A 16,961-nucleotide genomic window follows, 5' to 3' on the forward strand; every position below is an offset into this window, starting at 1 on the left:
TTTATCTGGAAGATTTGGCTCTGGTTGTCCAATTAAAAAGATTTTGGTTTGAAGTCGTGTAGAGATAGCAACACGAGATGATGCTGCCATTTCAATGATAACTGAAATATTATGAGAAAATCAAAACTCAATACCATATTATACAAACTTATCATTCAGTTGTTGGTTTATGCAGCTGCAGCAATATATTATAATAACTATTACTAAAGAAATTAAATAAATATTTTCAAATTAGAAATTATTATTATCTCCACTTAATAACAAACAATACACTACCAGACTACCATGCTAGTTTTCTGTAATAGGTTACTAAGGTTAGGTACTATCAAAATATTAATACATTTGTTGTCAATCTGAAATTCCAAATAAAAATAATATTTATACTTGTAAACCTTTTTATTCTGTTTGAACAAATTCTAAATTGAGTTAAATAATAGTATTAAAATTATGAATACAAATTTTAACAAAATGATATAAACACAGTTGTTTTAAACACTAGCAGACATTTTTTAGTCTGGTGCCCTGATGACAGTTAATCTGCTGCACTTTAATTAATCTATATAGCACGCAATCAGACAATATTTCAGTGGAAAAAATCTAACTAACTAGGTTCTAGAAATTTTTGGAACTTTGGAACTTTTTACACGTTTTTGACGTTTTTCGTAAAACTTTATGGTCATTGAGCACCCCCTAAACATTATCTGATTGGAAAGATTTTTTCCACAGTCAATTACTATGTCAAATGGCACAAAATAAACAACTATGCATTCAAATCCGAGAAAAATTTTTTTTTCCTGTGTTCACATGAACAGCCCTAATATACATATATATATATATATATATATATATATATATATATATATATATATTTTTTTTTTTTTTTTTTTTTTTTTACATATATACATACATATTTGTGTTTTTGCTTTAGTTAACTATTTTTTTTATTTCCTTTTTTGTTAAAATTTTTTTGCCTTTTTTAAAGTTTTTTTTAGATAAGTTTAGGTAAGTTTTTGTAGCACATTTTTAAATTTTGAGAATATGTCAAAAGCGGTCAAATCATCAAAACATTAATTTAGCAGTCTTTTACAGGAAGACATGCGATCGCATGTCTTCCTGTAAAAGACTGCTAAATTAATGTTTTGTTTTTTTAAATAAAGTTGGCATTATCTGTTTATTTTATTATTATCAAATTCAAGATAATTATTTCGTTTTGTTTTTTAAACAACTCCTAAACTCGTAGCAAACTTCGCTAACTGTAATACGGACATTAGCTTGAACTTTTTATTTGAAAAAAATTTCTTTTTTAAATGTTTGTTAAAATTTTCTCATGAAAGTATTTAATTATATTTTACATTTATCAAGTTAGAATGTTTAAAGCATGTTTTTCGTAAAGGTTTTTCTCTTTGCAGTTGTTTGAATCAAACATTTAACTTTCAAAGTATTGTAAAAAACTTTTTATTTTTGCAATAGTTTATGGAACGTTTACTCTTTAATAAGTTTTATTGAACAGCATTATCTAAAGGTAGTTAACAATAAAATATCTTATAATTAATCATAAATTAATTGGGTTTACATTGTATTATTGTTTTTTAGTTCTATAAATATTCACATACAATTATTTAAAAATATTTAAAATAATTCTTCATAAAATATATGAAATCATTTATAATTATATCATTAAATTGTTTTTAAAATGCAATTTTTAAAAATACTTTAAATGCAATATAGTTTTTTTGGCCATAATTTTTAACTTTCAGTTTTGGCAAGATATAACATTCACTTCTGGTATTTAATTACACAGTAAGATAATAAGTAAATTGTGGTTTGAGTAAATTAAAACATTACTTCACAAGATATAGATATATTTTATGTTTTGAATGATTTTAACTGTTTTTTGTCTACGCTATAGAAATAATATATTCAAATATATATATATATATATGTATATATATATATATATATATATATATATATATATATATATATATAAATATATATATATATATATATATATATATATATATATATATATATATATATATATATATCTTTAAATTACATACGAATGTCATTAAACACTTCTTTTCTCAAAAGCCCCCCTTTTTTTTTAAATCAGGATACCCAAGCAAGACCAAGATAAACTTCAACATTATCCAGGTTCTGAGGTAAGTTTTTTTATACTTAACTTTGTTGATCAGCTGTCATACTCTGAAAATATTGTATTTGAGAAAATGTAAACTTTAAGTATCTAAAATGAATTAAAGTACAGATAGAAAATTCTTGCTTTTTAGCATATTGTTGTGTTAGCTAAAGGTCACTTTTATAAACTTTATGCTGTTGATGCACATGGAAAAAAGTTGAGTATTCTTGATCTACAATCTCAATATGATTGGATTTTAAAAGATGCTGAAAAACAAACAGGTTATTTTTAGATGTAGAATAAATATGCTTTTTAAATGTTGAATAAATATGCTTTTTACTTAATATCTAAAAGTTATTAGTCCAAAGTACAATATTTAAAGTAAAAACTCCAAAGTATATCTAAAAGTAGGTAGTCCAAAGTACAATATCTAAAGTGAATGTTCTAAAAATGGTAAATTTTTAAAGGTCTTTATAGAAGTTAAAAGCTACAGGAAAGGATTTTTGTATAAACATATATTAGGCATGATCTTGACAAAGAATGTCATTTTTTTCTAAAAAATAGATTGATTGTGGAACTTGGCAATTAAAATCTGTTGTATAGTTAACAGGCAAGATAAATAATAGTAACAAACCCTAGATATTCTTTCTTTTTCAATTAAATTTTTTATGTGGTGTTACTCGGTGATGGAATAAGTGATCGCTATTGCTCTATTCTCCTCTAACCATCTTTTATCTCTCCTTTTAAATTACAATAATCTCATAAGGAGTTAGTTTTTGTAAGTTTGGCAAATAGTTTTTATTAAAATATGAGTTTATCTGTAGTCAAAACCTGTAGCTTTTAATTCTTTTGTTCGAGAACACTTTTTAATTTAATCTTTTTTGTTTTGTTAAATAGATAATAATGGATAACAATAATTGAGCTAAAGGCTTGTAATAAATTTTTCTTGTGCAACACTATAGCTTACCGATTACATACCAAAAAATTAACGTTGTATATAATTGTAAGGTTTTTGATTGCATTAACTCCTTTTTTTTTATCGCTTTAACCCTTTTCTGAATGATGAACTTTTTTAAGTACAATAATATCACAAGGTATGGGCACCATGCTTGTATCGCAAATTCAAGATGGGGTCTTATAAATATACTTAAATTATATTTTATTGCAAAAAAGTGAAAATAAAATGTAAAACAATGAGCTGAAAGATTTTACAATAAAAAGTTAAATAAATAGATAAGAAATACAAAACACAAGTACACTAATTTGTTAAAACTCTGATTTACATAACTCGCAATACTGTCATAATTATTATTAGCAAGATTTCACCAAATCTCATGGTTTGGTGAAAACTTGGCACTTCTACCCTAATGGATGAAGCACTTATTTGACATATTACTTTGTCAAATGGAACCTAACACTGACTTGATCATACATCATTAGTCCCTTTTAAATTAATTTTTTTTCTATATATTAATTTTTCATTAATATCTTGATTTTCATTACAAATCTCAAACATATGTACCATCCATCATCGTAAAATCATGTAATGTATTTACAAAGTTGAAAATTTGAAAGATCTTTTTTTTATTAAGTTAACATTATTTAGCAAATGGGTATTGTAATAGTATCACTAAAGATTCTCAAATAGGTATTATTGACAGTATCACAAAAGATTCTCAAATTTGGTATCATAGACAGTATCACAACAGATTCTCATTAAAAATAGTTTTAAATCTTAAAAATCTAAAAAATCTCTAACCAGATACTCAAATTTTTCTGGTTTTGGTCAATATTGATTCAATCATAATTTAAATGGATTGGTCAATCAAGCTGAAATTTTCAGGGCTGTGTTTTTTTTTATAAAATCTGCGGGTAGTCTAAACTTGAAGAAAATCTAAAGTGGTACCCTGGGGGCCTTTAGGTAATTTAAAAGTAAAGACCCTTATATTCATTTTTGAGTGAATTTTTTTTTTAATATTAAAAAAAAAATGGGTTTAATGTTAGTTAAAAATGAATTTGTAGGACATTCGACATATTTTTTCTAATCTACTGTTGATAAAAATAAATTTAAGATTTTACAGTTTTTATAAAGTTAATGGGCCAAAATATTTCAACTAAAATTTGAAATTTTTGATCAAAACAATTAAAACAATGGAATGTTTTAATCAAAAAAGTAAAATCTTATAGATTGAAAGTTTTTTCCATGAACCAGTTTTGCTAACTAATTGCAGAAATTTTTTTCTTTTTCTTCCTCTTTTTTTTATATATGTATACATAAATAAAATTCTTGATTATGCACCAAGCTACTTTTTTGAAACATTTTATTTATTAACTCAAAATTATTTCTATCATTATAAAACAATTTTTAAATAAAATAATTGTACTATTTGAAAAAAAATGTTTAAAAACAAAATTTATTATTATATAGCATCATGTCCGGCAGAACTTCGTATTCCAGCACTTACTGGAACTGAGAGAAACAATTGGGCACGAATTCGCAGAGATCATTTTTCTACAGGCATAAACAGTGATTCATTGCGAGCCATTGAAGAAGCACTTTTTGTTGTAAGTTTTGATGTGTTAACTTTATGGTATATTTAAAGTATGATAATGGATTTATCTAATTAAGATGCATTACTTTAATGATTAAATTTTTTCTTTTTTACTTGTTTAATGCATTCTAGTATTTTTGTTCCTTTTTTTTTTAATAAACTCCTCTCCCGATGACTTTATGGGTTAGTAAATTTAAATTAGCAGAAGAGCTGCTAGAATTTTTTTATTTTTTTACTTTACAACTATTTGATATTTGCATAAATTTGTTGAAATTATTACTACTTGTCTAGTTTGTGTTTACCTTCTTCAGAATTAGACCTTAAGCAAGAAATATTTTTAGTTTTTACAAATTCTAAAATTGTAAAGGATTTGCCAAAATCATTCTTAAATATTGTAATAACTTTTATCTCAAAAGATGTTGACCAAATTTTATTCAGCAATTTTATTCTGGTCCAATCATATTGTTTAATACCTCTTTTAATGCCAACCACTAATGGTCCACTAAGGACAACTAAGTAACCGAAGTACCGCTAATGGTCCACTACATAACAGATAAGCAAAACTACAGCAAACCGCTCAAAATGCTTACATAGGTTCACTGAAACTCCGCTGTAGAATCTTTGCTGAGGAGTGAAGCATTTTTCTCTGTAAATTTATACTGTATTAAGCTACTTAATTACAACTATAGATTTTTTTTTGGTATGTATTTATATATTTATATGCATTTAATGTTTAGGTTGTTTTAGACAATCATATTTGTCAAGATATAACTGAAAGAGGCAAACATTTGCTTCATGGTGATGGTGCTTCGTTATGGTTTGATAAATCTATGACAGTTGTTGTTTTTAAAGATGGTCGAATGGGTATGAACTGTGAGCATTCATGGGCAGATGCCCCTGTCATTGGGCATTGTATGGAGTACTGCCTAACAAATGAGTAGGTGATGTTGTATTTGCTTTCTTGTTTCAATTTTTAAATTTTATTTTCCAGTTTTGATATTATACTGGAGGAAAAGTTTAGAACTACAATTGAAGGTTTAATAAATCATGTTGTTTTTTAATTCAAATATTGGTTCAAAATTTGTTTTAAGTTTTGATTATTATAATAAATGCCTAATGTACATACATTAAAATATCCAACTGCAATTAGCTCGTGTAACTCCTAAATAATATTTTTTAAAGAAGCATTTTAATGTATGACTTATATTTGTTGACAACTTATGTTGTTTTAATGGTTTCTATAGTCATTTAAACTTTTGCTTAAATAAGGTACTTGCACAGAATGTATAATGACCAAGGTTACTGCAAGCCATTTGCTTCTGCAGAATCTGACCTCACTCCTAATTCAAAGGCACTTATCACACCTATGCATCTATATTGGGATATTAACAATGAGTTGGAGAAAAATATTAATGATGCTTTTTCATTCTGTTTAAAGGTATTAATTTTGCATTTATTTTTTATTATTATTTATTCATATACAACTTTTGCATCAAAATATTATTTCAAAAAATATATTCTGCCATTTAAATTTTTTTTAAATATTAGAAATGTTTATTAAATAAAAATCCAAATGTTTTTTTTATAATATTTGAAAATATTTTTTATTTTAGAAAAATTCTGATTTGTCTTTGTGTGTTAAAGCGCACACAGCATTTGGCAAGGGATACATTAAAACTACCAATGTAATTATTTGAATTATACTTTTGTAATATTTTTTATAATATCATTTATTCAGTAAATATATGAGGAATTTAGAGAAATATAAGAAAATTTTTTGTTTGATATCTTTTTTATGATGTGTTAAATATCTTCTTTAAGATGTGTTTATCTTTTTTAAAATGTATTTGATACTCTTTAAGATGTTTTTAATATCTTTTTAATGAGACTTTTTTTGATAGATGAGTCCTGATGCTTTTGTGCAGATGGCTTTGCAACTTGCTTATTATAAAGATTCTATTGGTAAGTTTGCATTGACCTATGAATCATCAATGACTCGCTTATTTTTACACGGGCGAACAGAAACAGTACGTTCATTTACTCAAGAATGCAAAGATTTTGTACTGTGAGTGTATTTTAGTTTTATTAGTTTGTTTATATATATATATATATATATATATATATATATATATATATATATATATATATATATATATATATATATATATATATATATATATATATATATATATATATATATATACATATAGCTGATTGTGCTGAAGCTTTTGTTAACTTTGTTAACACAGCTCCAGTTATTTCACCTCTTTCCATATTTAAAGAAATATTATTAAGTTAATTAGTGACCATAAACTAGGTTGGGGACCACAAGCTTGCTTTTTTGAACCGAAACCAGAATTGATTGATATTGAAAATTTTAATTTTCTCAAGATAGGTCAATTGCTTGTAAATTAGATTTTCTTGCATTTTAGAAAACGCTAATAGAAAAGATACAAGTTTATAACTATCAAAAGTTGTTGACAAACTTGATTTAAACAAAGGAATGGCTTTTTCAATTTATCAATCAGAGTGTGCTGTTAATGTAGATGCAGTTATTTTAAAACTTAAGTATTTATAACTATATAATTTTTTAAAAACTACGTAAGTTTTTAAAAACACTTATTGACATAAATTTAAACTCAAACTTTGTTTGGTGTAACAAGTTTAAATATAAGTGTAATTTGTAAAGTTTATTCATTGCATGGATTCATCAAACATTATAAGTTGGATAAAAAATACAAAAATTTGTTTGTGGCTTTAAGAGTTTTAGCTTTTTTAGCAAAAAAAGACCATTAGTCAATTTTTTCTTTAAACAAAAACTATATTTTAATTTTTTTTTAATAACCTGCTGTCTATTTCAAATATTCCTTTTATATTATTTATATACGATACAAGGGTTTTAAGGGATAAATTTTAAGATATTTATTTAGCCAATTTCTCTGAAAGTTGCATGTACTTATGTAAATAAGATAAAAAAATTTATTTAACCATTTTATCTTCAATACTATAATATTATATTATATCAATACTATAATATATTTTTTTAAATAAGAATTTTTTTTTTTTTGCTTTTAAAACTATAAATTTGCATTTTTTAGATGTCCTTTTGTTATTTTACAAAAATCAACAAAAAGTTTAAAGAAAAACTTCTTGCTTCAACAGTGAAAAGCTTTTAATAGTTTTTCTATTTTTTTTATAATCTTTTCTTTCACTTGATATGAACTTTTTCTCAACTTTTATTGTCTTTCTTGGTGGCATTAAAATCTAACCTTTTATATAGAAATTAGCTACTACATTGCTTGCGGGTTTGTTTTTATAAGTAATCTTTATTCTTTAACAAATCTTTTTATATTTAAAATAGGCTTATATTGCTTGTGGGTTTGAAATTTTTTTTATCAAATAGTTTGTTCTACTATATAAATACATCTTTATCTATGCATTGATAAATATCGTAACTCTCTGTAAAGATTAAAAAGTAGAAAATAAAATATTGCAAAAACATTTGCTAAAAAATATAATCTTTTTTGTACTAAAAAGTAGAAAATAAACTTTTTAATTTAAATTTAATAGTTCAGTAAACTAAAGATTGACAGTTATGTTTCTGTATAAACCTTGTGCAGACCTGTCAATCTTTAGTTTACTGAACTATTAAATTTAAATTAAAAAGTTTATTTTCTACTTTTTAGTACAAAAAATATTTTTGCTATATTTTTGAATTTTTCTTTAAATAAATTGTTTTTTCTCTTGAATAAAACATCAGTATATTAACTCGTTTAGCTAATGATTTAATATCTGGAAACAATATTTAAACTGAATTGTGATTGTTTTTACAATTTTGTAAACGCATTTTCACGTCAGAGCATCTAAATATATAGGAAATAAATTACCCTTAAAAAATTTGCAGCTGTATGATTTTTTATTTGGGGCTTATATTATATAGAAAATTTTAAGTTTATATTTTTGTAACATTTTGTAACATTCAAATATTTCAAAAGTGGATAGAAAAATCAAAAGGATTTTTCTTCTATGGTTAAAGTTTAAATACTTCTTACTGAATTTTTGTTAGTAAAATGTGAAAATAAACAGAAATAAGCCTCAACTAAATCTTGGCTGCCATATAGGACCAGCATTACACTTATATATTTGCTTACTAATAAATAAGTTTTAGACTGCAAGGAGGCAGAAAACCTTCTTAACTAAGAAACTAAAAAATTACTTACCAAAAAATTAATTTATTTCAAAACTAAAATGGAGAGAAGCAGCAGGAGGGAGGAGCAGCAGAAAAAAGGATCAGCAGGAGGAGGATTAGCAGGAGAGAGCAGCTTGTTAATGAAATATACTTTTATGTTTGTAGGAGTATGAATAACACAAGTGCAACTGCAGAAGAGAAAGTTATGCTTATGAGAAAAGCTGCAGACATTCATCAGGTATTTAAATCTAAGAAAAAGTTTTCAAAATTTTTACAAAAAATATATATATTTATCAAGATGGATATAAAGTATAGAGTAAAACAGGGTAAAATGAAAAAGCGGGTAGAATGAAATATTTATAACAATGTTTATTCTTTTGCTCTTAATTAATTATTGGATGATCTTTTTGCAAGTATTTTTAAATCATGTTGTAGAGAATACTTTTCTGAGTAAGATGATATCAAATTTTATTGTTAATGAAAAAAAAATTGTTATAAATTTTTAAGTTTTTGTATGCGTAATAAGATTTTCTTATTATTTTGAAAAATGAACTTTCAAAAAAAAAAAAACTCTCGGAAGCTAAATTTGATATCATGAATTTAAAAAGTTTTTTGGTATAACTTTTTACACTGATCAAGAATCTTTTTTCAAAATTAAATTTGCTATTCAGGAAAAAAAGTTATGAGTAAAAAACAGAAAAGGAGAGTTGTGGAGTTAAATGAAATACACTAATAATAAGTGAAGCAATAGCTCACTTCTTAAATGCGGCTTTTTTTTATTAAATCTCAAGTGACCAATAAATCTCCAGCTATAAATTTTTTGTATTGAAAAAATTTTTTTCAATGAAATTTTTCTGAATTTAAATGAATGACTTTTACTGAATGCTTTTATTAAATGATTCTAATGAATGAATGAAATATGCTAGTTACGCTCTTGTTAAATTCGGTTTTTATTAATTAATTAAATCTTAAGTGACCAAGCTATCTCTATAAATTTTGTGCATAAATTTCAAATGGATTATTGTTAAATTTATTTTAGTATAAAATATGCCTCGAAACAACTTGCATGCAAAGAAAAAAGAAAAACTATATATCGAAGAGCAAGTTGGGCTTGCAGTGGTTAAAGTACAAAGCGGTGAATTTTCACTTAACAAATCTGCTAAATCATTCAGCCTACCAGTAGCAACTTTTCACAGGCGTGTCCATGGTATAGGTGAAACAATTTGCAGTGGTTCAAGCAGAAGATTGTCAAAACAACTTGAATCAGTTTTGGTAGATACGCTCATCAAATTGTCTGATTGGGGCTTTGGGTGTAGAACTTACAATAACGTCATCACACTAGTTACTGACTATTTGCAACACCAAAGTCAATCTCATTTGTTTCCTAATGGTACACCAGGAAGAGATTGGTATAACCTTTTCATAAACTGGTGGAGTCATAGGTTGAGCATCAAAGCTATTGGCAATATTTTATCACTGAGAGCCTCTTCTTGCATGCAAGAAATAGTAGCAGAGTATTTCAACAACTGCAAAGAGAACATAGTAGGTATCAACAAAAACACTCCATGTCATTTTGTATCCAAAACGTTGACTCAAAAAAAAGAAAAAATGTTGATGTGCCATGAATTGAAAGGGACTGTCTCAACAAACCTGAAATACTTGAAAGGTTGAAAAATACGGAAAGCAAAAAAGCAGCAAAACAAGCTATAAAACAATGTAAGCTTAGCTCTAATGGCAAACAGCAAATAAACCAAGCAACAAGTTCACCAAAAATATTGGATGCAAACCAATTTAATTGTAAAAAGTGCTGAAAAGTTTCATGGCGAAGCTTCAGCAAGTCAAAATATGGAACGGTACTAGTGTGAAAATTCAAATTGCAAGGTTTGGCTATGTCATAAAGTAGAGAATTCCAAAATTTCTAAAATGACCACACAAGAATTTAAATGACTTTCATAGAAACAAAAAGGAACTTTACAGGGATGGCTAACAACTAGGTTTTTGGCCAACAACTGTTCTGTTTTTTGATTTACGGTTTTTATATTTTTTTCATTTTTAAGACACTATAAACTTTTCTACAACCATTATTTTCATATATTTGTCTTTCATCAAAACATATTTTAGTCATCAGATTCTCTTTTTCACTTTTTACAACTATCTGAAGTTCAACTGAGGTTTTTTTCTTTGCGATGGTCCATGGGTTGGTGTCATAGCAATTGTGTTTTTTTGTGTAACCTCTTGAATTCGGGCAGGTGCAGAAACCTTTGTTTCTTAGTCATTTTTGGTAAAACTTTCTCCTTTTTTTTCATCATCTTGCACAGCTGTTATTTTCTTTATGTTTTTTACCATCTTGCTGTAATTTTTAATAGTACACTACTGTTTTTAAGTTATAATTATTTTCTAATTTTTAAGGCTGACTTTCACTGATTTTTTTTTTTTTTTTTTTTTATTTTTTATAAAAAATAAAATTTAATAAAGGGGTCTTAATAAGTTTGTGGTGGGTGGGAAAATTTTCCAAAAATTATTAAACGCCCCCCCCCTCTCCTTTTATTAGGGGCTCGAGAGTATCTTTATTTTTCCGGTAAATTTTAGCTTAAATAATTTTCATGTGTAGGGCTCTTTCAACTCAGGTCTGAATTCAATTTGTTTGAATTTTATTTTTCTAAACGGCTAGTTTACTAGCTATTTTTAAGCAATCATCTTAAAGATTAAATCCTTCATGATGTTATTTCTTTTATCCTTGTCTATCTATTATTAAATCCTGCTTCATGATGTAGATGTTATTTCTTTTATCCTTATCTATCCCTTTTTTTAAGTTAATGTATTTATCTTTAATAATATAGAAAATATAAGTATATTAATATAGCTATATCACACCTGTCCAAAATTGGTAGAAACTACTTTGAAGCCCTCCAGAAAAACCCTTTTGAGGAATGATTTTTGTAATATTCCTGATCACAAAAATATAAAATTTGAAATCATCTGTAACCGTCCTTGGAAGAAAATTTGATTTGAAAATTACATCCTACACAATAGAGAGAAAATAAGAGCATTCTGTTTATTTTGATTTTCTAGAGCATTCAAATTTGAAAGTTTATATTTAAACATAAATATTATTATATGTGTACATAACTAGATTAAAACAAAAGGTAAAGAGCAAAAAAACTTTGTGACATTTTCATAAAGTGATGTATTCTTTAGTAAATATTAGTTTTTAAATTCTACATTGCAAAGCATTCTAAACCTAACATGAAACCACAATCATGTCCATAATATTGATAGGAATAAAAAGAAGTACTCTGTGTGTTCTAAGAAGGAAGAAAGTTTTAATTACTCATTCCTAAAAAAAAAAAAATCTTAGTTTACTGGCAGGATAAAAAAATAGTTTTTACTCCCAATTTAGATATTCTTGCTGTTGTAGTCCACGAGACAAGTTTTCAGCCACTTTCCATATTCTGGATGGTCTACTGGCCTCTTGTATCTGCTCCAATGAGACTGCTGAAAAATATAGTGGCCTGCTCACTATATTTTTCAAGAGAGTCTTGATTCTTTTCTATGAAGTGTTTGATGTGGTAAAACACTGCATGGACTTTTGGAGTAACACTTACTCTGTCAAGAGCCAGATAGGAGGCTTGGAATGATGATAGTTTTTCATAATAGTCAGGTTCCAGGGTCATTCCAAAGCAGGCAGACACCACTGCATCAAATTTTCTCAGTGCATCAACAATGCCAAAAATGTTGAACGCACAGTCTTCTTCTGCAAGCCTTTGAAGGATATCTACATTATTGAGGAGTTTTCTATACTCATTTCCTGCAAACTGACCACCATGGAAAGGCTGAGGCTTGATGTGAAGAGCCTTGGGCCACTCATCAGCTTTCAACCACTCTTAATTCAATGCTCTGAACAGATGGTTGACTACTCCAAGTAAGAGATGGAGTTCCATTGGTGGAATGAAGTCCAAGACTAGGACATTATCAGGCAAGCTTAAAAGAGGCTCATGGACAACGTTCTTAAAATCTTTGGCTCTTTTGTCCTGACCATTGTCCTGGAATGCTTTGAAGCATTTTCTCAATGAACCAAATGTTCGAGGACTTCCACATGCAGACAAATCCTTTGAGTCAACTTCACACCAAGTGCATGGGTGAGAGCTTGAATGGGACTGCAAACCACAGATAATGTTGGCTAACTTCAAATCATATGAGATGAGAAAATGGGCACCCTCAGGATAAATAAAATTCAAAATTTTTCTTACATTGTTGTAGTTTTCTGGAACTTCTTCTGCTACAGCAACAAGAAGTTGACGCTTCACTCCACTTTCTTGTGGATACTTGTGATGTCAAGGTTTTCTTGCAAAACTTAGACTCTAACACTTGCTTCATCTCTTGAATGCCCAGACTGGCCTTAAAGAAGCCACCACCACCATCTAGACCAAGCTTCACAATGTGCTGTGTATAGACTTGTCTTTGAAGCAGGACATCATTCAGAAGTTCTCCTAGGTTTTTGCAGTGTACAACCAATTGCTTCCTTCTCTGTGACTTCAATGTCAGTTTGAGTGAAATGAGCAGACAGCTTCTTTCCAATCTCAATAAACTTTGTTTTAAAGTTGGATTCCACAACGTGACTTTTGGTGACTTGGTTTATGGTAGACACCAATTTATTCATTGAGGAATTGGACAAACCAGTGTTGACTTGGACATTCACCAGATCTTCTGCTGTCAGTAGTGGGGTGTCTCCAAAAAGTTTTTTGGCACTTGATGGTCCTAAAATAAAGTTGAAAACATTTATATATAGTTGTATTTGTTTGCTACAAGTAAAGTCGACACTTAAAGTATGATGATATTATGATGGATAAACAAACATATGTAGTAAAAAGCATTTGACTATCTAATTAACAAATTTTGATCTTTGGCTAGGTGCTAGTCTAAATGTGTAAGAAAATATGCATTTACTGATTTGACACTACACTATACCTGGATAATTATTTGATATGTTTGATTCAACTAAATTCAGCTGTAAGTTAAGTTTGGTGTACTTTATCATGCAACAAAATAAATTTTGTACTTATTCAAACATCTCAAATTTAAGGGTACATTAAACACTAACTAATCTTTTATTTTATTATAAGAGATAACTAACAAACATATCTCTTTTTACAAGGGGCTTTTTGATAACGTGTCTGTGATTTCTTAAAATAGTAAACTAAGGATAAGAATGCTTAGTCTTAAAGCTTGCACATAACACAATAGTAATTTTAGCATAAATTTATGTACCTTTTGTGAGACACAAAGGGCGGCCACCTCTGCTTTGTGCAAGTTTGACAGTTCCATGTGGAGATGCTTTTTTGACAGTAACAACTGAAGCTGCAATTTGCTCACTGACAAGAGAATCCCTCATTGCTAGTTTTCTCATGTTTTCACGAAATGAGAAGTCAGAGCAGTTATGTGATTTTCCTTTTCCAAGAATTGACAAGCACTCTGAACAACTTTTTTGGTTTGAAGAAGACTGCGAATGTTCAAAGGAAGTCTCCGGTGGGTGTTTTTCATAAGACTTCAAATGTCCTATTTGACAAATCAGGCAGTCACAGTCCTGTTCCCAAGTTGAAGGTCTGACTTTTATAGTTTCAAATTGAAACATAAGAGAATATGAAACATTCTCACCATTTTTCTTTTTTCCAAGAGCAATCCTGCATGTGTCACAAATCTCTTTTGGAACTCTAGAGTCTGATATGTCAAGTTTCATTTGGAGCACAGTTTCAATTGTATTGATCAATTGATTGTTCAACTCTCTTGTACATTTTCTCAAGCAAAAGATACAAACTGTTTTTCTACAGTCTTCATGAGTTTTCTTTGAGTTTGGCATTTTTCTGAGACTTTTAACAAAATTTTGCTCAATAAAGGTCTAATTCTAAAGGTAAAGTATCAGAGAATTTGCTATTTCCCGAAAAAAGTTTTGTTGACTTTTAAATATTTTAAATTCCAGGAAAGCTAAAATTATTGTAAAAAAAATTGTTATTTGAGTATTTATTTTAGTATTTGATTGCTATTTTATCCTAAAATGGTGCAAAAATGCAAATGAGATATTAAACCATTGTTTGAAATTATCTTAAAACAGAGAAATTCTTCAAATCAAATTTTCTTCCACGGACGGTTACAGATGATTTTAAATTTTACATTTTTGTGATTAGGAATAATACCAAAATCATCCTCCAAAGGGTTTTTCTGGAGGGCTTCAAAGTAGTTTCTATCAATTTTGGACAGGTGTGATATTTGAATTAATAATATATTTATGTTCTTTAAAATTTTACACATAACCGCAAAGTTTGCATTTAAATCCAACTTGTAAAACTTAACAATAACATATACTAGTGTTTTATTTACAATATAAACTTTTAAATTTAAAATGTTATAAAATATATTTAGACACTTTATCGAGATTGCATGAGTGGTAAGGGTTTTGATCGTCACTTGTTCGCTCTTTACATTGTTTGCAGAGGTCAAGGATATGTAAGTTAATTTTATTGCTGTTTTTTTTTGTCCTCATTTGTTATTAAAAATGACTGTATGCTCCGTTGCTTTTTTGCAGGAAAGTTCTTTCTTAAAATCTGCATTACAGTTGCCTTGGACTTTATCCACTAGTCAGCAACCTCAGCAACAAATGAATAAGGGCATTGATATGAGTATTCCTGAAACACGTGAAAATGTAAGTATTTTTTTTATATACTGAATATTAAATAAAAATTGAAACAAGGATTGATTGTAGTATTTTAAAATTAGCAAAGTCCTGGTGGTGGTTTTGGTCCTGTTTCTGACTCTGGATACGGAGTTTCATATATGATTCCTGATGAAAAGACAATTTATTTCCACGTATCTTCTAAAGTTTCGTGTGCGCTTACTGATAGCAAACGTTTTATGGACAATATATTTTGGGCACTTGGCGAAATGAAACGAACTACAGAACAATTAAAAAGTAAAAAATAACTTATACATTCAAAAAAAAATTTTTTTGTTGGTGTTTTAATTGTATATAAGTAAGTTGCTCATTTGGAACTAATATATCTTTCTGCTTGTTCACTGAACGTTCGGCTGTATAAATTTTATTTAATAAATGGCATGTAGTGAAACTCCATATTTGTATATACAACTATTTTGTCTACGCGTTTTTATTTTAAGCTTTGTTAAACTAAATTTGTATTTTAATCATTAGTTTTAAAGTATTTGTTTTATTTCACTTGCACTTGTTTATGACATTTAAAGTAGAGAAGATAAACGAGCTTTCATAAATCATTTTATAATATTCAAAACAAAGATAAATTTTCATAAGTCATTTTTTAATCGGCATATGCTCTCAGACAAATTTGAAAAACAAAAGAACATTATAATCAATGATTGTTCAGGAGCAAACATATCTGTAAAAATCTAAGCAATTAAATTGATGATTAACTTCATTTTTAAGTCAGTAAAAAGTATTTTATTTTGTGCTTGTAAATAGCTTTACGATGGGACAAATAAAACCTTAATTAACGCAACTTGGATAGTTTATATTTTCACCCCTAAAGCTTGTTGAGCAAGACAGCAGTTTTTTAAAATACTCTCAAGCATTATACTAGTAATGTCATGGAGCAGTCTTCACTCATTTCACAATTTGTCGCTCAAAATTTACGGTACGAAAAAATTTCACGGCAAAGATAAAATGGCGAGAGTAAAAAGGTGACGTGGCAAACAATGTCACCTAATTTAAAATGGAAAGCTATTTCACCTTTCTGTAGACTATACTTAAAGCATATAATTTTTAATTAAGGACTTCCGAAACCCTCAGTCTTCAAACGATCTAGATCAGGGGTGGGGAACCTTTCTGAGCTTTGGGGCTGCATGACCCTTAAAAAAATGTTTGGGGGCCGCACTAATAAATATGCAAATTTGGTGTATAGCACTCGTACTAATGTTATATTTCTTAAAGCATCTTGTATCACAATATTTCTTAACGCGTGTATCACAATATTTCTTAATGTATCATGTATCACAAAAGTTATCAATGGCTTTTCTGATTCTGTTTCTTTTGAACCAGAACTTGAATATTTGGCTC

The 16,961-nt window shown here is 27.8% G+C and overlaps 1 protein-coding gene across 1 annotated transcript in view; it reads left to right on the forward strand.

The window, feature by feature from the left end:
- Positions 1–16,106, forward strand: part of LOC100206022 (carnitine O-palmitoyltransferase 1, liver isoform) — a 34,219-nt gene extending 18,113 nt beyond the window's left edge. Inside the window, exons 7-17 of the mRNA XM_065805656.1 lie at positions 2,117–2,165; positions 2,292–2,421; positions 4,569–4,705; positions 5,430–5,629; positions 5,962–6,130; positions 6,306–6,377; positions 6,594–6,757; positions 9,047–9,119; positions 15,299–15,382; positions 15,462–15,578; positions 15,653–16,106. Of these exons, the coding sequence (XP_065661728.1) occupies positions 2,117–2,165; positions 2,292–2,421; positions 4,569–4,705; positions 5,430–5,629; positions 5,962–6,130; positions 6,306–6,377; positions 6,594–6,757; positions 9,047–9,119; positions 15,299–15,382; positions 15,462–15,578; positions 15,653–15,856 (1,399 nt within the window). The 3' untranslated portion in view covers positions 15,857–16,106. The remainder of the gene's footprint in view (positions 1–2,116; positions 2,166–2,291; positions 2,422–4,568; positions 4,706–5,429; positions 5,630–5,961; positions 6,131–6,305; positions 6,378–6,593; positions 6,758–9,046; positions 9,120–15,298; positions 15,383–15,461; positions 15,579–15,652) is intronic.
- The last annotated feature ends 855 nt before the right edge of the window (positions 16,107–16,961 follow it).

This window comes from Hydra vulgaris, chromosome 09 (assembly GCF_038396675.1).
Source record: "Hydra vulgaris chromosome 09, alternate assembly HydraT2T_AEP".
In the NCBI taxonomy this organism is placed as follows: domain Eukaryota; kingdom Metazoa; phylum Cnidaria; class Hydrozoa; order Anthoathecata; family Hydridae; genus Hydra; species Hydra vulgaris.